Genomic DNA, 22,990 nt, shown 5'->3' on the forward strand with positions numbered 1-22,990 from the left:
GACAGGCCTTTGCAGTTTCAGAAGACACCTGGAAACCGCCTCCTCTGGACTGAAGTAGAGTTCATTGAAAGTGATCCTATTATTATAAATGCAGGGTAAAAGAGGCCATCCATATAAGACTTTGCCTGTTAGGACATAAATTGGACATTGGGGCAGACATCCCAGAAACATGGATGCTGACCACAAGAAACACAAAAACAGGATAACTTTGCGACAGCGGACTTCGGAAGAACATTTGGTCAAAGTGTGCCAATCGAAGCCTGTGTAGGATTCCAGCCAATCACAGCCAAACAGAGAGTTTCATAAGGTCATGCATATCTACCAACCTTATAGCACGAAGAAGACACAATATGCAGTCAAAAAGTCGCAATCCATATCCAAAGTGACTTAATGGCCAGACAAACGATTATACTGCATTCAGAAAGTGAATTTGTCACTACGACCAACCGAAGTCGACTAAGGCACATTACCAGTTTGAAAAGAAACTATAAACTTTATCAAAGGGCACTTAATTTGAGTTATGACGAGGAACTACACCTAGACAAATAACCTAAGTATAATTTTTTTAACATGACACCCTACTTTCAAACAACTAAAACAAACGAACATATTCACGATAAAATGTCGCCTCACATAGCTGCGAATATGAACACCGAAAAGGTTTTGAAATTGAGTAAATTAAATTAATCACATTTGAAGACCTGAATTTATGACCTTCTATATATTATTTCATTGGTCCCTCACCGATAACTCTCACTAGTATGTCTTTATCTTTGCTTGTAACCCTCTTTGCTCCTTTAGTTTGTTTCATGGTACAAGTGAATGTTCCATTGTCTTTAGGCTTTACAGGACCAATACGCAGGCTGCCACTGGATAATGGAGTGAATCGTTTCGGGTCTAAGGGCTTTCCTCCTTTCTTACTCCAAGAAATCTGGGGATTTGGTTTTCCATCAGCACTACAGCTTATAATGCCAGACTCGTACGCAATAAAGGTTTGTTGGTCCAACGTCTTTTCAGTAAATCTTGCTGTTGAAAGGAATAATGAAAAGTACTAATATCGTAGCTACACTTTTGAAAGGTCAGAGGTGTACTTGTCTTACATGACATTGTCATGCATGTTAAGCCTATTTCTACAATATAAGAAGATTTGTTTTTCATACCATTAATGTAGACAATGTTATATTGAACATATTCCAATCTCTGGCATTCATATATTCCTCCATCAGACAGCTGTACATCATCAATGAACAGATCACCATTGTCTCCAGCCCTGATCCTTTGAGAAGTAGAGTTTGTTATTTCAAGCTTTCGCCCATTGATGACCCATCTAGCGTGATTGGTTTTATTGTTTATAGAGCAATGAAGCTTTTCTCTGCTGCCAATATCAAAATAGAGTTCAACTCCTTTCAACACATTCTTGTTCTCTGCAAAAAAAAATGGTCCGGTGTGGAAGGTGTTGTCGAAATAAGTCAAATTTTGTGTAATTAACACAAGGACTACAAGAAGAGATAGAAAAATTGAATATATTTACCTGTACTAAAGCTTAACTTGAGAAATTTTTTAACTTTGTCGTACTGAAAACTAAGTTACATTACTCCAAACAAAGTCATATCAGCCATTATTAAAGTAATGTAACCTTTATATCGCATCCAAGAATGGTTATGTCACCCATTAAAAAAAATCAGGTAACCCTTAACTGAAGTCAAGTGATTTTATGAGCAGTCATATTACATTCATGAAAGTCGTGTACACCCTCGATAACGTCATTTCACCTCAAGGCCAAGCTGAATCATCTAAAAGGAGGGTAAGTTTCTTAAGAGCTAATGTCAACATGCATCAGACAAGCAACGGCAAGTCACCCAAAATTTCCTTTCACTCCAACTTTCTTATTTTGTAGACAATGTGTCCTAATAATTGTGGTGTAGTTTCTTTGTGAAAATATATTTTAGTTTTCGAGAAATTTTTTTTTTCGTTCAACCGCTCAAATATGCAAATTTTCACCGTGAATATTGCCCTCACGTAGCGAATTTATTTGACCTCCGATATTTCTGTCGACAAAATCCTTTGTTTTATCATCTTAACTTAATCCTCTCATTATTGAAGCTAGCAAAAAAATATTTATTTTTTGGTGAATATTTTTGTCCGACATACTTCCTCTATGTCGAAAAGTAGCACCAAAACAAAGACAGTTTAAACAATGACCGATATGATAGAATCTACTGAGCTTCTACAAAAAAAATCAAAGTGCTCTGTGAGCAAACTCGTGAATTGACAGATGATTTACATGATTTTTTGGATTATGTTTAATGTTATCTGGTTTAGGGAATTTTGTGGTTGATTGTCATATTTAGAGTACGAGCAGTAGTTCAGTGTTCGCTAATGTAGCAATGAAACAAAGTAACGTTGGGATAAGAAGGCATTACAATTGAAATGATCAAGCTATTACATTTGACAAAGGTGAATGATGTCATGTGTTTTAAACATATATCGTTTTTGTTTCTGGTTCAAAAGAAAAGGTTGGAAGTAAATGTGGGTGAAAAGTGAAAATTACTGTCTATCATTGTAAATATTGGAAAATCAAGGCAATGCTGTCTTAATGGAAACATTAATGATTCCTTCTTTATCAAATGAGTTAAACGGGAACGAGTTTTGAGTGATATAACTAAGCCCAGACTGCCACCGTCATTTTGGATTTCCGCTTGGGTAGATTTTGGTCACGTGCTAGGCAACGCATAATCAAGAACAAGATAGAATTTCATTTCAGGCTATTTATCAATTCTGTGGTGTATAACTTTCGCATTTTAGTACGTAATATTTATTTTGAATCTTCAAACTGTCTTGGAACTTAAAAGAAAATTGTTCTTTAAAAATTCACTGAAAATCGGTAGCCAAAATTATTTGTTTAGGTGTTATTTGATTTTCGTGTTAACCTGTAATCTCGTCAGTCGCCGGCACCTTTTGTTGATTCATACAGAAAAAACACACGATACGAAATGTAATGATCGATTTAGTCCCAATCTCACGCCATAACAGAAGAGCTTTTGAAAACCTGTAAACTCCGAGCGCTTCGGAGTAAGTGATATTTTTTTAATGAATCTTCGGATTGTTTTCAAGTTCAAGGATTGTAAATTAAAATTTTGTAAAAAACGAAGGTTGTTCTCTTATTTCAGTGTGAATCCTCGCACGCCTACCAGTCGCTGGCGCCGCTTGTTGAAACTAAAACGAAAAATATAAACTCTTTTTAGATTTTCATTGGCTTCGTTTTCACCCCACCCCTATTCTTAGCAACAAAGGTCGCCATTTCGTTTGTTTATTACTCGCCAAAAACTATCAAATGCACTCAAAAGCCTAAAATCGAAAAAAAGTTTACAGGAATCGACCAATCGAGCGAGCGAGCGAGCGAGTGCCATTCTGTACATCATATCTACAACTCGCTCTTGCGCATGCGCACAATTCACGAGTTAAAAAGGATGGTTATAAAATTACTGTAAAAATTTCCTTGTGTTTTTGTGTTGTTCTATCGTGAGACGAACTCAAAGTCCGGCAAAATTTGCTTACTTTTCGCCGCCGTTTATTGGCATAAATCACTACAATTTGTAAAAAAATCTAACATAACACTCTTACCTTGGTTATTTATGATTTTATAAGACCAATAAGCTGTTTCGGTTATTATATTACGCTTGGGTATTACTTCTTGCCAGGAGGCCAGGTTTTAAGTTGTGCTTTCCCCTACCCCATTTATATCATAAGCTAGCCACGCAATAATTGATCCCAACACAAATGGATATTTACCCTGTATGAAGATTTTTTTTTTTATGTTGAATTGACAATATTTGAATGTCACTTTTGTGGCCACTAATCGTTGTTTCAGTAGCAGCGTAGCAGTTAAAGGCGGGTTGTTAGGTGCTGACAGGGTGGGTATTGACCGTAATTTTGCACAAGATGGTATTATGAATTTTCCAGAAGTCTTGCGTACTATCTGTGATACACGCTTTTTGTCATGAACGCAACCCCGGCTAGGCGGGTTACCCCACCTTGAGACATTTACATGGCAAATTGTCACCCCGGCTGACAGGGTTACCCTACCTGGCAGACCGGGCAACCCGCCTAGGCGGGTCACCCCACCTATCATGTAAACATGATCAAAATGAAATAAGAAATTATCGGGACAGGCGACTTGAGGTCCCCCACCTCAATGTAAACACACCCTAAATTTAGTGCCGGACTTTGAGTTCGTCTCACAATAGAACAACATAAATACACAAGGAAATTTTTACAGTAACTTTATAACCATCCATTTGCCTTTTAAAAGCTTGAAGCTCAGTAGAATCTGTCATATCGGTCATTGTTAAAACTGTTTTTGTTTTGGTGCTACTTTTCGACATAGGAAAAGTATGTCGGACAATAATATTCACCAAAAAGTACATATTTTTTTGCCAGCTTCAATAATGACAGGGGATTAAGTTTAGATGATAAAACAAAGGATTATGTTGACAGAAATATCGGAGGTCAAGTAAATTCGTTACATGAAGTCACACAACTCGGGTAATATTTAGGGTGAAAATGTGCATATTTGAGCGGTCGAACGAACAAATTTATTTCTCGAGAACTGACATGCATTTTCACAAAAAACTACACCACAATTATTAGGATATATTGGGCTACAAAATATGCGAAATGTAAAATACAAATTTTAAATCTGCGAACAGTTATATGCTTGTCTGCGAGTTACACTTCAGCAGAATGTTTTGAGAAATGGTCTTCTGGTCATCTGTGTATTAAATTTACTCTGATTTCCCTCCACTTTAGAAGGTCAATGGGAAGAAGATTGACAACCACGAAAACTAGCATAACTAATCACACCTAAAAATTTAGTTGCTTACTTGGTTGACACAACGCTTGAGAACCCTTGTCATCCGATTGACATTGAGGCGGAATATTTAACTTTCCATCAATGCGATCGCATGATGCAAGTTCAAACTCCTCTCCGGTGCAAGAGACATCGGACATTGCAAAAGGTATTCCCTCAGCCTTTATGTCTGACCCAATGAATTCCGCCAAAGCCTCTTCAAAGCCAAGTTGACGACAAATAACTTTGACGTCGTCAAAGTCCCATTTATTCCTACATATCTTTGCCCATTTCCCCTTGTAAAACACTTCCACTCTTCCTCCATACTCCATATTTGCGCCATTCAAGCGAACAGGAACTTATGAAATTACAAAAAGTTCAATCCGTTAAGATAGAAAACACTAATTATCAAGAATCAAGAATGCCTATTAATCACGAAATGATAAATAGTTCATGCCAGTCTAAGTGTTTTGTTTTAAGGGAAATTTTGGGTGCAAATTATTCAGTATTCGAACGTTGGCCGCATCGTTCATTGTCACGAAGTGGTTTCCTTGCTGCAATGTTTTACGACAAACCTCTTTTGCATTGATTTGTGACTGCGTTTTAAATTGTAAAAGTAGATGTTTTTTCAATAATTCTGGAACATTCAAGACGTGTTTTCTTTTCCTGAAAACGTTTTGCTTTCGGAGAACACAAAAGGGTGATTTACATTTTAAACTAGAAAGTCATTTTAAAGCATTTCCCACGGAATAATCAAGAATAAGGCGTTTAGTTGAGTATAAGTAGAGTGAAAAATCGTGAAATTCCCTAGTTGCACGAAAGAGAGAGAAAAAGGAAACTAGAAGGATGCAATAGTTTTAAGGAGACTTGGTGAAGGGTTTGGAGGTTATGAAGTTCATGAAACCCAAATGCCTAACTGCGCAGCTAGGTTCTTCTTTCGGCAGTAATTCAACTATAATCGTCTTAGGGTGTAAACAGTAGAAACCCGCAAGATTTTTAGCGATAGACACCTTTTTAGAACGTAAAAGACACCCGAAGATGAACAATCATTGATCTCGGAAAAGTTTTCATATCTGAAGTGTAAGTAAATCTATCAAGTTACCATCTCTGGAGATCATGTGGATATTACATGAGTGCAATTCATTATTACCTTTGCAAAATTGTTGTTTCTTTTCCGAGTCGTTTTGACATCTGGTGGGAATGGTGCAGTTGTAGTGGGTGGACATCTCTGTAGCATTGCCGCGTTCTGCGTACCATGTGTCATTAGCACCATTGTTATAGTAGCCCATGGCCATGCAGGTTGAATTTTCATCTGCTTCATCCCATTGACTGGTACAAAGCTTTTGCCAGCTGTTGTTTGAGAATATCTCCATTGTACCGACAGATGGGTTCTTCTCTGTTTCAAAACGCAGGGGAAATTCTTCAAATATCCAAAAAAAGAATTGATAAATAAGGATAACGATAAACAACATGAACTACTCCAGCATAGGTAAATTATTGTGTTGATGATGTCCCCATATAATTACCTAGTAACAGTAGTCCTTGCATCGTTGAAAGATTTCTTTTCAGTTTATGGTGGAAGAATTTCCTGTCTAGCTAACATGATTTTCTTTGCCAGCAGGTCAATACCAAAACGTTATATAGTAACTGAGGCCCTTGCATTTTTGAGCATGTTTCTTATCATTAGATGATAGTTAGCATTACCGGATTAGCTAAAAAGGTATTGCTTACGGGCAGTCCAACGAAATTCGTAATCGCCATTGCGCAGATAGAGCAGACTTCTTACAGAGCAACCACAAATATCAGGGAAAGCTTGGGGCAATCTTTTAGTACCTATATTTTAGTGCTAATGATAGTGGAGATTTGTTTTATTTCTTTCAAGAAAGCATGGTGAATTCCGTTCGTGTACAGAGTTTGTCCATTTATGAAGGATTGCTGACTTAAAATGAACTCCTGACTTTTGATAAATTGTGCATTTCACATACTTCGCCTGGATGATTATGTGATTAAAGTCCAAACTCAGCAGTTCAATTCATTTGTTGTTATTCTAGCTTTTATTCCTGAATTTGTTCAGTTTTGTTACAACAAAGAAGTTTTCATCAACTGAAATCAGAAAGGCTACAATTTGTATGTTACCTTCTTGGCAACTGGACATGTTGCTACATACTCTCAACAGTGCTCCGGTCCCATCGCAGTGTTTCCCACGACGTCCTGGTTCTGGGTTGGTGCATTCTCTCTTTCTTGTTTGTATACCACCAACTGTCTTGGTACAGATACTCCAGGAGTTCCACTCACTCCAGCCACCATCCACTGACAATGCGGTAAACAAAAACATTTGATAAACGGCATATTTGGATCATTTAACGAAATAAAGTACGTAGGAAAGTGGTGCAGTCTATATTTCTACCTTTCTCCATAATTACTTTGAATGTTTATGTCAACATCTGGTTACGGTAAACTCATTAAGTTGGTATTTGGCGCGATGCCGTAGGGTTTGCAATAAACTTATTAAGACGCGCTTGTGAGAGCAAAAATATAATTTAAAGGCGATAATGCGATGGGAATCCGTGCCGGTCTGTCTTTACCTTCATTCCATGTTGATAGCTTCCAGACAGACCCCGTCCTTTATGTGCAAACCCTCTGGAGTGCATTATCAGTTAATGTACAAATACACAATACACAAACTATAGCCTAAAAACAACATTTTAAGCCCCTCCTTTTTAGGGGGATAGGAAACAAACACTACGGGGAAACCGTAACAGAATTCAATTATGAGTCTTGGTAGCTTTTCAAGCGAATTATGCAGCAGAAAAGGCCTTTCTAAAACTCACTCTCACCTTCAGATTGGGTAAGATCGAAACCTGCCTGCTCCTTATTGGTTCCCTGACCAACATCAAGGACTAATAGGAATAATGGAAACTCCATTGACGATCAACGTATAAAAAGGGCACAGAAGCAATTTCCACTCGGGAACGGACCAGAGAACAGCACTCTACCTTTCCCTGAAAGACCGTGCTATTGCAACACCATCTTCAAACAACAGCTGAAGAGACGCGTGAAGAGTCGAAACCGTCGTTGCACCAATGTCCGCCTTTGACAGTTCTCTAGCGGAAAACCTTACTCAAAGTCTTGCTGAAGAAGACGATAACGATATCTCACGAGAAAAAACATGCAAATAGGCAACTGCTCAAAGGAAAGCACTCGGCGAACATTATAAAAAAAAACAGTGACAAAATAGCCAAATTAAGGAATGAGATTTCTGACTTAAGAGTCTATTGATATACTTGAAAATAAAATAGGTGGAAAATATAGGTGTGCTTGTTAAGCAGTATACTATCTAGATTGACGATGAATAAACACGTGGGCAGACATTATGAACTAGTTTTTTCACACCCCCGAGCACGCGTTCATACGGGAACTTTAGAATGTGATGCAATCATGCGCGAGTGACGCAACGGTGATAGGACAACCCACCTCGTCCAAAAAAAAAATTATATATAGATATGCAAATACAAACAAATAGTGTCTTCGAAGTCCAAGACAAAATTAATGGGACCAATTGTTCAATAATAACAAGATAATAACCAGAAAAAGAAGAAAAATGTTCCAAAAGGAAGGTACTGAGGATATGGAGTGCTCTTGTGAGGTTGTATTCTGTTAGCCCACTGTCTAGTAAAGTTCGTTGTCATTAAACTTCTTCGGCTTTTGGGTCATTGTCTGTTAAACAACTTACTGGGATGCCGTGGCGGGCAAAGTGGGCTTTGGTGAGCACGAAGATGGTGGTGGATTGAGTGTTTATCAGCTGGTCCATCTCTTAGAAATCACTGAAATGGTCTACGGTGACTAGGCTCTGCTTTTTTTGGAACTCAAATATATCTTGAGAGATGAGCTTCCAGGGTCGTATAGGGACAGGAGGGGATAGTATGGTCAGTGGAGAATTGCTTTCCACACTAGGAGCAGGTAGGGTATGACTAAAAACATGCTTCTATGGGAAACGAAGGCAATATTCTGCTCCCCTATGGCAGTAGTCAATTTTGCTCAGCATACTTGGTCTGAGAGAGGTAGGGACGATGGCGCGAGTAGACTTGAGAAGAATACTATTTACAATGCTGAGTTCTTCGCGAACCGTTGAGGTGGTAATGCTGCTGAAAGTGCATGTCGGGGCATGATGATGTGGCATTGCGTAGTTGCTCGCGAGTGGTATAGGTAAAGGCTGGAGGTGTCCGACATGGATGGATTGACGGCTTCGTCTTGACGTGGGGCTCTGGATACGGTGTCAGCTAAATGCAAGAGAGAATCTTTTCTGTACAAAACAGTAAACTTGTAACGCCGTAGGGGAAGCAAAATCCTCTCCAGACATTTAGGCGCTAAGGCGAGGTCCCTCTTGAGGATCGACTGAAGGGGTTGGTGGTCTGTGTAGACTCTGTGTTGGATTTTCCCAAAAGCCATTACTCAAATGTATTGAGGGCTTCAACAATAGCCAGGCACTCCTTTTCGATTTGCGCATAGCACTTCTCGGCAGTGGTTAGGCCTTTTGCTGCAATAGGTCGTACAGAAAATTCGTCAAGGGCACTGCTACTGTCTGGTTTGATGGGTTGTAAGAGGGCAGATCCTTGCCCATAGTCTGAGCCGTTCACTCGAAGGATCAATGGCGCAGTTACCTCAAAGTATGCCAGGCATGCTGCAGAGGTGGCTAAGACTTTTGCTGAATCAAAGGCTTACTGGTGCCTTTTTGACCATAAGGACGACATGTCCTTTTAGCTGAGGTTGCATTGAAGCTACGTGACGCTGCTAAGTTGGGAGCAGAATTTTGCCAGGTAATTAATAGCCCCTAAGAATCGGCACACTTCTTGGCTTTCGGTTGGAGTGGGCATGGCGATTATAGCTTTAACTGTGACAGGGTTGAGCTGGGGGCCATCCATAGTGGTAACATGGCTCATGAAGGTTGCTTTGCGAATAAGGAATTTCATCTTGTTGAAATTCAGCTTGACATGACGTTGTTCAAATCCCCCGAGCACGCCGATAAGGATGCGGTCGTGGTCCATTGGACGTCACTGGCGCCAGAGCCAGGGATTAAGATGCCTTCGGTAATACAAAAGCCAAGGAGGCCATCAAGCACCATATGAATTTGGAGCTGCCATTCTTTGGATGCAGGGGTTATGCCAAATGGTTGCCTGGTTCATCTGTGGCGACCCCATGGTGTGAACATTGTGGTCATCAGAGATGATCTTAAGGACAAGGGTTTGTTTTGCCTATTTGAGAGCTATTCCTTCCATACAGCTTGTGAATGTTTTTTTTTCCAAGGTGGAGATGATATACTTTGGACATCGAATGGCTTTATTGAGGGTCTGAGAAGGGTCTAAAGCAGCTCCGTATCTTCCCGGTTTGGTGGGGGTTGGTTCTCGCTTTCGGCTGAGATACTCTTACCAGCTTGCCAGTGGTTTCATACGCATCCAGAGTCGCTTTGATCGCATCCAGCTTTGAAATGGGCTCGCAGTGATTGGGGGCATGGATGGGTTTGCCATCTGGATCCAGGTCAAGACCGACGGGTGGGCCGCAGAAGCCTAGACCTTGAAAGAGTGAGGTCCAGTTCTTGGAAATGAATTCCAGAGTTCAAGTCCCTAGTGTAGGCCAGATTCGCATTGACGTATCTACCGAATTTATTTGAAAAGAAACTTGCACTCTGCAGTTTGAGTCTGGTTTGACCAAAAGAAACAAGACGAAATGGCCTTTGTTAGAGGGTGACGCCGTTGTAGTGACGCCAGTGTCAGGGGGTTGCCCGCTTGAGAGAGTGAAGAAGTTCTCATATTGTATGCCTTCCTTGGGAAGGGTGTAGGAGTGCTCTTCTTGTTCCACCAATCTCATGTGTCCCCGACTGGGACCCGGTGGAGTAGGTTTATGGGAGGTAGGTTTGGAGACTCGGTTGTCTTTGGCAACCTGTTGACGGACGCCTGCAAAGTGATCAGTTTTGTGACAACAGCTACAAGTCTGGCCTGAAGCTGGGCATATGTCACGGTAGTGGTGCCACTTGGTGCCACAGAAAAAGCAAGATCTGTTGGGGTAGGATCCAGGTCTTGATCTGCCCGGAGGTTTTTTTGACCAATTTGTGCGCCGTCGTGGAAGTGGGAGATTGAACTTGTTCTTCTGTGGTGGAATTAGCCAAAAGCTTCTTTGTATGTTATGCCGCCTCAAACGATATAACTTGATTCACCACGAAAGCCGGGATGAAAGGGGGATCCTCCAGTTTCCGTTGGCCATCTCTGTGAAATATGTCTTCTTGGAAGCGATTGAAGGATTCGTTGAGACCGAAGAGAAACTTACCCCTAATAAATTCTTCTGCCTTCACGCCAAACGACCATCGCCCCACGGCAATATGTACAGCGTTTCTAACGTTGAAATAGAGGTTTGGTCTGCATGTGACATTTTTGCTCAGGAGTGGTAGCGGTCTTGCATCAAACTACATGCACCAGTGTAATGTTCTTTGATTTTTTGAAGCCAAATCCAATGTTTTCCAGCATCATCGTTCGGTATCTTGGAAGCTATTTCGTGTCCCATTCAGTCGCAGGAATTTCTAACCCGAAGGGTCTACTAGAGACGATATAATGGTCCCCAGTCTTGGTGAGTCTGCTTTTAGTGGGGTTTCTGTAGCCTTCGAGTAAACATTAAACATGAAATCTGGTCTGCCAGTAACGGTTATGGTCACGGTTGGTCGCACGGCTTGTACATCGAGGATAAACTTTTTGTGCTTCGGCATGGTGCAGTTGTGAAATGTTGATGAAAGTTTGAGATGTAGCCGAGGAACCTATTCAATGGTAGAGTTGTGTCTACGAGAGGTTGGCTCGCTGTGAAAACCAGTCCTAATACCATGTTAAGCAGTATACTTTTTGACGAAGAATAAACACACGCCCAGCCATGATGAACTCATTTATTCACACCCACGAGCAACGAGGAACTTTAGAATGTGATGTAATTATGCACAAGTAATGAAACGGTGACATGACATGTTCTCTGACTCTAAAAAAGCTGGCTTTAGCAACAGCGGAAACAGAACAAAAAGCATAAGACGCAAAGAGCGTAGACACACTTTAAAATGAAAGGGAGACAAATGAAACAATCCTAAAATATCTCTCAAACTATGAAATTTTTGACGGACAAGTCAGCATGCTATCAAAGGTCTCAAATTCATTTCAACATCCGTGACAAACGAATGTAAAATTAGGCAACAACTCTTGCAATATTTTGAACAATTTTCAAGACGAATGCGCCTCAAAGACATCTTTCACGGACAAAACAAAGAACCATATCCGTTTCAGGTTCATCCTATCTGGATACCACCAGTTCAGCCTTCTATTGCCCTTGAGAGCGATTAGGAAAATGTCGAAATACAACTTGCAGTGATTACTGTAACTAAGCCAAAAAAATAATTCGTCACGCAATGAGATTATGGCTTTAAAAGAGTTGAAAAACAATTCTGTTTTAAACCTTAAAAAAGCAGACAAAGGTACAACAGTCATCATGAATAACTACAACCTCTCACAGCACCGACAGTGAACAACATGCAGAAAAGAGGTCATTGACCAAATGCGTCAAAGCAAACACATTGATGACATGTCTAAGAAATGGCTTTCACAAACTCCCAATCCGCCTAGAATACCAATATTCTATAAGCTCACGAAAATACATATACCTATACCGGTCGGTAGACCTATATTCTCAGGTGGCGACGGCCCTACCGAGAGAATATCAATGTTTTGTGGAGACACTGCTCCAGCCTATGGCGCAATTGTAATAAAACTATATGAAGGATACCACTGCTTTTATCAATTTAGTAGAAAAAACAAAGGTAGGCAAAGATACTACTCTAATATCAATGAAAGTTTCTAGTTTGTACACAAGTATACCTCAAGAAGAAAAAAACCAAAGAATACGAAAAGTTCAACAACCATAACGCACTGATCCCAACGCACTACCTCAGGGAAATGCTTGGCTTAATCTTTCAAGAAAATTTGTTCCAATTCAATGAGGAGAACTTCCCCGACCCAAACGAAAATGGGCAGTGTCATGTGCCAATATTTCCATGGAGGAAATCGAAACGAAATCAATTTAACAAAGGGAAACCCGAGCAAGAGATAAGAAACGTTACATTGAAGACGTTTTCTCCCTTTTGGATTAAGACAGAGAAGAAGTAGATGGATATTAAACGAGGTAACTATTTCCATCCTGGTATCAAATTCCCGACCGAAATATCAGAGAACCAAATCACCTTCCTCGATACCACAGTGTTTAGAGGAGAGAGATTTGCTAAAATCCAAAACCCATAACAAGCCGACAGAGACCTTCCAATTTACGCACTCCGCCTCGTGCCACCCACCAGGCGTAAAGCATGGTTTCCTTAAAGGCGAAGCAATGAGATTGCTCAGAACAAACTCTCCGAAAGAAATATTAGAGGAGGGCCTTTTAAAATTTAAACAACACCTCAAAGCAAGAGGGTACCTTCAAAACATCATAGAAAGGTCTCTGTCAAGAGTCAACTTTGCCTCTAGGCAATCGGCTCTTACGCATAAACGCCAAAAGGTCACAACGTACCACTCGGCCGTTAAAAATTTAAAACAAATATCGATGGAACGTTGGAGTCAGCCCTTGCTGGAATCAATCTTCACAAAACTTCCGATCATCTCTTACAAAAAGGGAAAATCACGCTCTTGGGAGAAAAAATATAATTTGAAGGTTATAATGCGACACGACCACAAAAGCCAGATGGGGAGTCCGTGCCAGCCTGTTCTCACCTTTATTCTGGGGCTTAGAAAACCTCGAGTGACATGATTTGGGCGCTGCTCAGTGATTAAAATAAAAATTTCAGCATAAATACGAGACCCAACGTTAAAATGAGAAAACAAAGTAGGCGTTATAGCTCTGCGCTGCAAGAGGTTATGAATCTCAAGTAGAAACCTCGAAAAACATTTCAAATGGTTTTCCATGGGCTGATACAGTAAAATTGTGATCAAATTCCTATTGGGATGTAGCGAATTGAAAGCAAAATTTAAAGCTTTAAATGGCGCGAATAGTTCGTTAAACTACGTTTTATAAATAGAAAACTTAGTAAATGTTAAGAAAACAACATTTTGCTCGTTTTTATCGCGGCATTAAAAGCGTCCTCCTCTATTCCATTAAAGCTAAGGCTTTCGATAAACTAAAATCTGGGATATCGTCCAGTATGGCTTCGTTTCTCTGGGAGGAAAATATTTCAGTTTTCTATGGGTTTACAGAGACAATAGTCGATCGATTTTTGACCAATCAGAGCGTACGTTTTCTCTCAGTTGTGCTATAATGCTTGTTCTACCAGTTACTTTAAACTCGTTTTTTAAAATGTCATCATTGCTTCATTGTAAATAATTTTTGGATTCTAAATTAATTTTCTTTTTTATGTGTTTTAAAAATCCGTAGATCGGATTAGGAAAATGAGAATCGTCTTTTTTTTAATTTTTGCAGTAATGAAAAAAAATTACTTTTCAGTAATGAAAAAAATAATCGAACATTTGTTTAAATTATGAATCAGAACTCCTTCTCGTTTATATGAATGAGAACTGTACCTCCTTTCACTTCAATCCAAAAGGTTGATTTGATGCTTCCTATGAAGTTTTTAGCGCTACATGTGTATTCGCCAGAGTCTTCAAACCTCGCTTGACGAATCATGAGAGTGTTCTTTCTGCCAAGATCGATCTCACCCTTAGTCCAGAGTATTTCAGGTGTAGGGAAACCGCTTAGAGAGCAATTTAACTGAAGAGATGAATTGTATGTAATCGACCGATTCTTGAGCTCAGGATTAATTCCAGGAAGACCTGAGGATGGAATTAACAAGCACAATTCGAAAAAGATAAAAATACGAGAAAAAAGCAGAAAATGAAGAGTAACTAGAAGAGAAAAAGTAAAAGCTTGCTTCTTTTTTTCATTCACTGTTCTAAGCGATGCATGTATATTGACCAGCGTCTTCATAAGTCACTTGCTTAATAGTGAGCTTGTTCGTGGTGTCAGGTAGCTTTCCATCTCTTGTCTAATTCACCTCTAGCTTAGGAAAACCCTCCACAACACAATTCACTTGAAGGATTGAATAAATTTGACAGACTTCTCTTGCCGAGAATTAATTTCAGGGGGGCTTTTTTAATTTTGAAAAGGAAAATAATGATTTATGTAAAACTTGATCCCCATCCCCTCCCCCTCTACTTCCTTAACCGTCGTTCAGAATCTTAGTGCAACTGTCTTTCTCTCCCCAGCTCCCCCTTGCTGTAAAAATCAAAGCTTGCAGCTATGATTCTCACCTAGGAAAAATACTTCGCACCCACTCGCGAAAATCAAGCCTGTTTAACATGAAACTGTTATGATCTTTCTTTTTCTAGGAAAGAAAAATTGCCTTTGTTTTTTGTGACAAAACGTAAATCTAGCGTCTAATCGGTAAAAATGAAACTCCTGCAAAAAAATTAAGTTTTTTCAATTCAGTGCGAATCATGTTGTTTTGTTTTGTTTAGTTTTTTTTACAAAGAAAAAGGGGGGTAGGTTTCCAAAATCTCTCGGGTCTTATGAACTAAGTTGAAAGTGTAAAATAGCCACCGTAAAAGATTTTTTAAGCTAACGTTTCGACCGTTAGCGCTTCGTCAGAGCTAACCCTCCAAACGTCAGCTTTGATACTTTTTACGGTGGCCAATCTAAATTACCAACTCTGTTGGTAAAAACAAAGTATATTTAACAAAGAGTTTGACGGTTAACAAAATACAGTTGAAGGATATCTGTGAAGCATTTTCTACCAAAAAATGAATCCTTTACTTACTCCTCATATCTAAAACCACTTACAGTCACAAGGCCGTGATTCCTGAGTTCTTGAGCAGTTAAATTCTAGAAGTAAGGTTATCCAAATAATCTTTTAAAAGTAATAAACGAGATTGGAGATTAAGTCATCTTATTTCTTTTAAAGAAAATATCCCTTGAAAATAACTGCTGAAGGTTCCTGTCTAATTATCATTACAATCTATACATAAGAGTTTTCCATTTGAATAAAAGTTTTTAAATTCTGTATAGATTTTTGAAGTTGTAAAACAATGGCGAAAACCCGCCATTGCACTTGTGAGTCACAAATTCAACAAAACTCCCTCGTCACTTACCAACTCTTTCCCGGTACTGGTTGCATTCTTTGCAGACGCCGCTCCAATATGACCACGCCATACAACCTTTGAAAACAATGAGTTGTGCGCAAAGAGTCATATGTCATATTATCACTCTACCTATGCTCTTTACTTCCTTTGCTGCATTAATCTGCTGCCTGCCATAAAGGATACCAAATTACTTAATTATTATCGTTGATATACCCAGCTTCTAATTTCCAAGGGGACTTCGAACTAACATCTCCAAGTTAAAAAGATTGATGGCTTGAAGCTTACAAATCACCCAACTTACAGTTCCCTATTTATAAGCATCATTGGTGTTCTCTCAACATCTGTCAAGGAATTTATCATATTATAAGCCCAGGAGAGGGACATTGTTTTTCAAATGGATGACCGTGCAAAACTGTTAAAAGGAACAAACTAGGATTTTAACGTTTTCAATTTTTAATTTTCAACTTTACTGTAAAAGTTCCACCAGTATATAGCAGAGGCTTGAAACGTTGAAATTCAATTGTTGTAACAATTAAAAGTTTTTATTTCTATGCAACATCTTTGTCCACACCTCCTCTGATCAACAGAGAAGAGTATCCTGTCTGAATCGCTCTACTGGGATCCATTTGTTTGTTCAACTATCTTTATCGACCCTTTATCCTGCCTACTGATAAATGATAGTTCAAGCATGGCTACTTACAATCTGTTATATCAGTTAGGATGAGGATTTTAGGTGAACATGAAAAGAAAGATTCACATTCGATGAGTAAATTAGTGGCTCAACATAGCCTTGGAATACTTGACTAACACATCATAAGGTTAACAAACAAACTGAACTCGTCGCGGTACGTCAATATATTACATTGAAATCGATAACTTGTTAAATCAAACAAACAATCAGCCACATATGACTGTTATCTGATGATAATTATACAAATATCATTTATTACAGAACTTAGCTATTGATTTTATACAAATACTGTCCACATCGGCAAAATCGTTTGGATAGTAACATTATAACATTAACAGCTATCACTAACTGTCACTGATATACACTTAGATAATTCTTTGCTATTTACGATTGTAATTTGCTGATCAGTAATCAGCCGGTGCAGAGAGTCAATAATGTATATTAAGCCACAGGAGAGTTATTTATTTATAGGAACGGATGATATTGATAGTTACCTTGATAGTTGGCTAGACAGAAAAGATGAGATAAGAAAGGAGGAACAGTTAATGATCTAAATAACATAGCTTAAGTTATGAAATAACAATTCATCGTAAAATTCTACCCCCCCCCCCCCGTTTTTCTTAGGAAAGGAATTAGGTTCCAGTACTTTCTCAACAAATGGAAAGCGAGTATTAACGCCTAAATTTACATTTCCCAGAGAAGGACGTGATGTTGGAAAAAGATTCTCCAGAAACTTAAGAGAAAATTATCAAGGATGGGTTGTATTTCTAAATTTCTGTTTAACCTCGGTCACGCCGGTTTCGCGTTAAGGGTTTGGCTGATTTTATGCGTGGTATGACCAGTGTTAAACTTTGTTTTACTTCTGTTCTGCGTTTGTCAGGCCTTATAATGATCTTACGGTACGCCGTGAACTTTTTTGTTTGCGGTCTTGGACGAGATTCAGTCGCGATCAGGAAGTAGAGAAAGTTAGAATTGCTAAATTGAATGTTCCTCGTCAGCTGTAACCAGCACATCACAGGATGAGGGGCCAGTTATGGAAGTTTTTACTAATAAAATTGTACCGAAAGCACGAGTTGAGCTCAAAATTCAAAATAAAGCATAAAAGTAGACTTAAAACACAATGATGACATGGATGTCAGCGTAAATTTCATTGGTTGAAACTGTATTGTTGTAAGAGAAAGCGATTTTCGATGGGGATTTCAGAAGTACTCCTTCATAACATCGGAGTCTTGCTACGCCTCGTTCTGCACTACAGCTTCTCAGCAAATTTGATTTCACATGCTCTCGTGAGTTTTCCAATTCTGGATGCCAAATGTTTGCTTTGAACATGAGATTATTGAGGCTCCAATGATTTTTCGTTCTTCTGCTTCGCTGTGATGATAACCTAACTCTGTTTTTACAACACTTAATCGACATGCACTCCGAAAAGAGTAAACAATTCATACGCGGACCGGTTGTAAATAGGATCTTAGGCACTAAAGGAAAATATAATTGTCTTGAGCATGATTATCAAGAATAAGAATTGCGCGAGATAAAATAAATTCAACTTACCAGCTGAGTGATTGCAGAAGTGGCATGTGAATAAAAGTTATAAAAGAAATAAAATTAAAACGTGCATCTGTTTCTCAAAAAACTCATTTGTTTATTGAGAAATGCTATGCACTTTTTCTTTCGTTTATAACCTGTACTTTAGTTAAATATGTTAACGTATACGCACTGTGAAGGTGCCATGCAAATAGATATGCTTTAAATGACAGAGAAACATGTACTTACGTCCTAATCGTTTTTCACAATTGCCAAGGCCAAAGAATAATAAAAAAAATACATCAAGAACAGAAAAATAAATAAAATGAAAGTAATTAACTGCTAAGAGAGTTGATATTCATTAATCAGTCGGCTAAGACCTCTGCTCAACAAATAGTTCTGATGTGAAACCATTTTCATGATTATGACTTTAATTCTCATAATTAGTTTCAAGTAACTAACACCTCAATTTTACATTCTACCACAGGTAAAATTCAATTTTTTTGTAAACTGAGCCACTGAATCAAAATCGAATCCTTATCTACTTATGGTTCACACTGAATAAATATTTCCACAAGAGCCTAATTCAAAACAGTTTCAACGAGTTTCCAACCATAACTTAGGAAGCAAGGCGAATATCAGAATGCCATGTTTATTGATGATCATAATAATAATATTAATAAAACGAAAATTGTAGCTTTCATTATTACAAAAGTAAGCGACAGTGACACAAATATGTTACATGACTGTTACTGCAGTAGTCAAAAGACATGTGAAATCCACCAAATAACTATAAAAAGAAAACATACTTACGATCTGTTTGCCCGTTAAGGTAGGAATAAGAAAAAAAGATTTGCTAGTTAGTGAGGCACATTTTTTTATTGCCTACATTGTCCTTCAGTTTGGTATCGTGAAGTAAAAGTGTCTTTTTCATGGAACAGCCGGTAGTATGACTACGCGTCTTATTACACTTGCCACACCGGTTGGGTATTTCAAATGGTTACCATGTTGGCATTCAATGGGGAAGGCTGACCGTATAACAGTCTTTAACATGCTGTCACCCAGCAATTGTAAAAAAGACATTTTGCCAAAATATAACTCTTGGCCGCAATCAAAAATGATGATTGGGGCGAAAACTATACCGGTTCATTGTAGGTAAAGCGTTTCCTTTTACAAATCTACTCTTTCGCAAAAATGATGATTACTCTGAAGGGAGTCTAACACATGATGACTGTCGAATAGTATCTAGTTTGTTAGAAATGTAAAAACGAGGAAAGGTAAAGAAAAAGCTACTTACGACCTGTTATGTCAATGAGACGTTGGTGAACCCGATGGAAAAGAAGAGAAAATGAATCAACTGAAATTTACTATCAGTTTAAAGCCGTTGTGAGATACTGTGTACTAATTGACTGAGTGGGAGGGCCGGACGGAAACGTATTTGGCTCGAGTTCATGACGTACGGACCGAGCATAGCACAGAGGTCCGAGAGCCACGATCGAAAGTCAAATATTTCCCATCCAGCCCGACCTAACTCAGTCATTACGCATTTTATTGTATGACTTTTTAGTGTTGGAAATTTTGATTTTTTTTTTCTTAAATACCACGCGATAGACCGGCGCGCGCGGAATAACCACAAAAACTATTCTACAATTAATACTTTTCCTTTCTGTTTTCGAGTTAGAACAGGAAACTCACATTTCATCGGAAAACGTAGCTTTTGTTTCCATTTGTACTCTCTGCTGTCACTCATTTTTAGCCACTAAAGCGGACAATGTTTTTCACTTTAATATTTTTTGCCCAAGTGCACTAGGGCCGGGCGGCTTTTTCCGGACCGGGAGCCCGTTTCTCGGGGTTCTGGTAACTTAACGGGCCCGTAAAGCTGTTCTGCTTTCCTTCAAGATGGTTTCAAAAGCTTAAAAATTCTACAATAAAACTATTAGCTAAAGAAACAAAATGGAATACTTAGGTTTCCAGGCTGCTCCTATCCTCCTAAAATTCTGATTTTAAAGTATTGCCTCGAGCCCGTTAAGTTACCAGGCATTTCGAGAAACGGGCGCCGGCTCACATCAACCCGTCCGGCCCTCCATACGTCAGCTTTTCTATGGAATTGCGCGAGGGGGGGCCAGGTGGGCCATATGCTAAAATCGATTAATGCGAATTAATCTATGCCTTTGAGCATACTTTCGGACATAGAGAGTTTGTAATCTTGCAGACACAAGAGGTTATAAGCTGGACACAAGATATAACAATTGGTTTTATAATCGCATACGGACACCAACAAATGAACCACTTTGGGGTATGCGAAAAGGATTGATGTTCTATAATAAAATAATAAAGTGATACTGCTTTCGCTGCCAAAAAAGGAAGCGAAAGATAACAAATACTAATTAAAGGAAAAAGAACTTATGATAATGTTTGATATACCTCGCAAAGGTAAGAGAGTCAAAGCATTTTGAATTGAACAGAATAAAAGAAAAGGGCTTGGTTTATACATATGATAAGCTAAATATCTACGCAAAACAATTTCGTGCACTTCAAGGATAGTCTAAATACCCTTAGCGTCCTATTTAGTGCTTACGAATTTTTAAGGAATTACAGCGCTCGCATTAAAAACTGTATTATTCCCTGATGTCCAGATGGCCGAGAGTGTATCTAGAATAATCATTATGTGAAATATTGAAATATGTATATTTTTTTGCGGAATGCCAGAAATTAAAACCAGTGATAATTTACACAACTTAGATTAGTATTAGGGAGGGGCATATTCTGATCCCATTTCCAAACAGTTTACTTTAATACCATTTCCACCCCGTATTTTTTCAATTCAGGTGACACAGTTCTTATCAGTCTCACTCTCTTAACCTCTAAAAAGGAGGTTACCCCACTAAACGCATTTGTGCGTGTACTCAGGCGCTCGTAACGGGGAGTTATGATCACTATCTTCACACAATTTTACACTAATCAAAATTATACCAAAATTCTCGAATGTAATTGGTTATCACCAGACCGATTAGAGCACTAATAGGACAGTGTATGAGTCATGCCTGTAATTGGACAGTGTAATAGGACAGTAGATACGTTGTGCCTGTGTAAGTGGACAGTAAGCGATGTTGTCGCGCATTTCGCCGAGTTAATAGTTGTTTTTTTTAATGAAAATGTACAACTGATGTCTATTTTCCTTCTCAAGTTTTGCCGTAGTTCTGGTTAATTGATAACAGGACCTCGAGTCGTCCAATTCTATCTGTAATCATACTCGTAATTAACAAATGCAACTCCCGCTGCGCGGTCGTCCGATTGTTATAATCACTTGTATGGTTACAGACCGAATTGAACTCTACTCAGTCCTATTACCATCATTTATTGCACATGTATAAATTGCATAAGGCAAGTGAAAAACGTGTGGAAGGTATTTGGAAGAGTTATCCCTTCTACACAGCACAGTAATTTCACACGTTACTCAAGTAGTTCTTGAACCCTTAATGTGAAATTCGTGCACTCACGCTTGTTCCTTAATGTTCTTGACAGCGATTTGTAAATGAACCGACCTTATCACGGAGCGCCTGAGTAAAAAGTGTTATCGATAAAAGCTCGTTTTGATAATGAACGTAAATCCACTTACCAACTTGATATGTCCAGTAAGATTGAGGGAGAAAAAGGAAATAAAAGAAGCAGAATTAGTGTTTCAAGGTTACAGCTTACTTTAAAACATTTTCGACATGTACGTTAGTCAGAATGTCTGTGATACGCGTATATAATTAAAATGGTGGGTACTTACAGCCTGGAGATTAATTTCATTTTGGAAAATAGAGAGAAATAATGATAGAAGAAAATATTGTTAGTATTGAATGCAAAAGCTTATGAGCTAATACATTTTTCTAACTACCGCTTTATCTAAATTTTAACGAATGAAAGTTTCTTGTGCACCATTTAGAACAACACGGCCTATTCTTAGGGTTACCTAATTTCCCGCATTTCAGAAATTCGCTTCGTTGTTTTAATAAAGCTGCCAATAGTTTCATTGATTGGGAAAACTTTAAAATGATTCATTAATGATACAAATTTAAGTGATAAGAGCCATTTGTAGGTATTACTACTCTGTTATTAATCATAACATAGCCTAATGACTTATCAGTGAAACATTGCATAGTGATTAACTAAAACCTTTATTTAAAGACTTCATTGCAAAGAATTCCTTGATATGTTTGCAATTTTCTTTTGCTCAACTAAATGTAACATCACAAGTGAAAAACGGTACAGAAAGTCAATGAAATTCAATTTTATATCTATACATTCAAATTTCTGAAAACATGGCTCGGAGGAAGATAAATTTAGTTGGATTGAGCTCAACTTACAGCAAGACCAAGTATGAAATAAAATTAAGTAGAACAATAAATGGGTTCTTTCACACTGATAAGTTTGTGTAGCGTCAGGTTCTTCAAATCAAGTAATTAAAATGTATATATCCAAGTTGAACTCTAAAAACATACTAACCAAATGCCTATTTTAGATAAAATTGAATTGGAGCTGAATAGCAAGATCAACGAGTGGACAAACGTACGTAACACAATAAGTAGATACTTACAATCTGTTGAGCATCAGGTGAAATGAAAGAAAAGATTCAAAAGTAAATTAATGCTCTCTTTCTTTATTGCGAGTCTTGCTCGTTTTTTTTTATTTTTTTATTTTACAGTGTTTACACTCAATTAATTATCTCCTTCATTTGGTACTAAGGTGTAATACACCTGCTCCTTAAAAGATCAAAATTATGAAATAAACCGTCAG

The 22,990-nt window shown here is 38.4% G+C and overlaps 1 protein-coding gene across 1 annotated transcript in view; it reads right to left on the minus strand.

Annotated features, from left to right (window-relative positions):
* The window catches only part of LOC149046256 (fibroblast growth factor receptor 3-like), a 25,428-nt gene extending 9,019 nt beyond the window's left edge, over positions 1–16,409 (minus strand). The window contains exons 1-8 of the mRNA XM_089206042.1: positions 16,003–16,409; positions 15,695–15,736; positions 14,440–14,688; positions 6,986–7,159; positions 6,000–6,269; positions 4,884–5,207; positions 1,161–1,424; positions 745–1,026 (exon numbers count right to left, since the gene is read on the minus strand). Of these exons, the coding sequence (XP_089062168.1) occupies positions 745–1,026; positions 1,161–1,424; positions 4,884–5,207; positions 6,000–6,269; positions 6,986–7,159; positions 14,440–14,688; positions 15,695–15,736; positions 16,003–16,102 (1,705 nt within the window). The 5' untranslated portion in view covers positions 16,103–16,409. The remainder of the gene's footprint in view (positions 1–744; positions 1,027–1,160; positions 1,425–4,883; positions 5,208–5,999; positions 6,270–6,985; positions 7,160–14,439; positions 14,689–15,694; positions 15,737–16,002) is intronic.
* Between the last annotated feature and the right edge of the window lie 6,581 nt (positions 16,410–22,990).

Source organism: Pocillopora damicornis, chromosome 5, assembly GCF_964200805.1.
Source record: "Pocillopora damicornis chromosome 5, jaPocDami1.2, whole genome shotgun sequence".
NCBI classification, from domain to species: Eukaryota; Metazoa; Cnidaria; class Anthozoa; order Scleractinia; family Pocilloporidae; genus Pocillopora; species Pocillopora damicornis.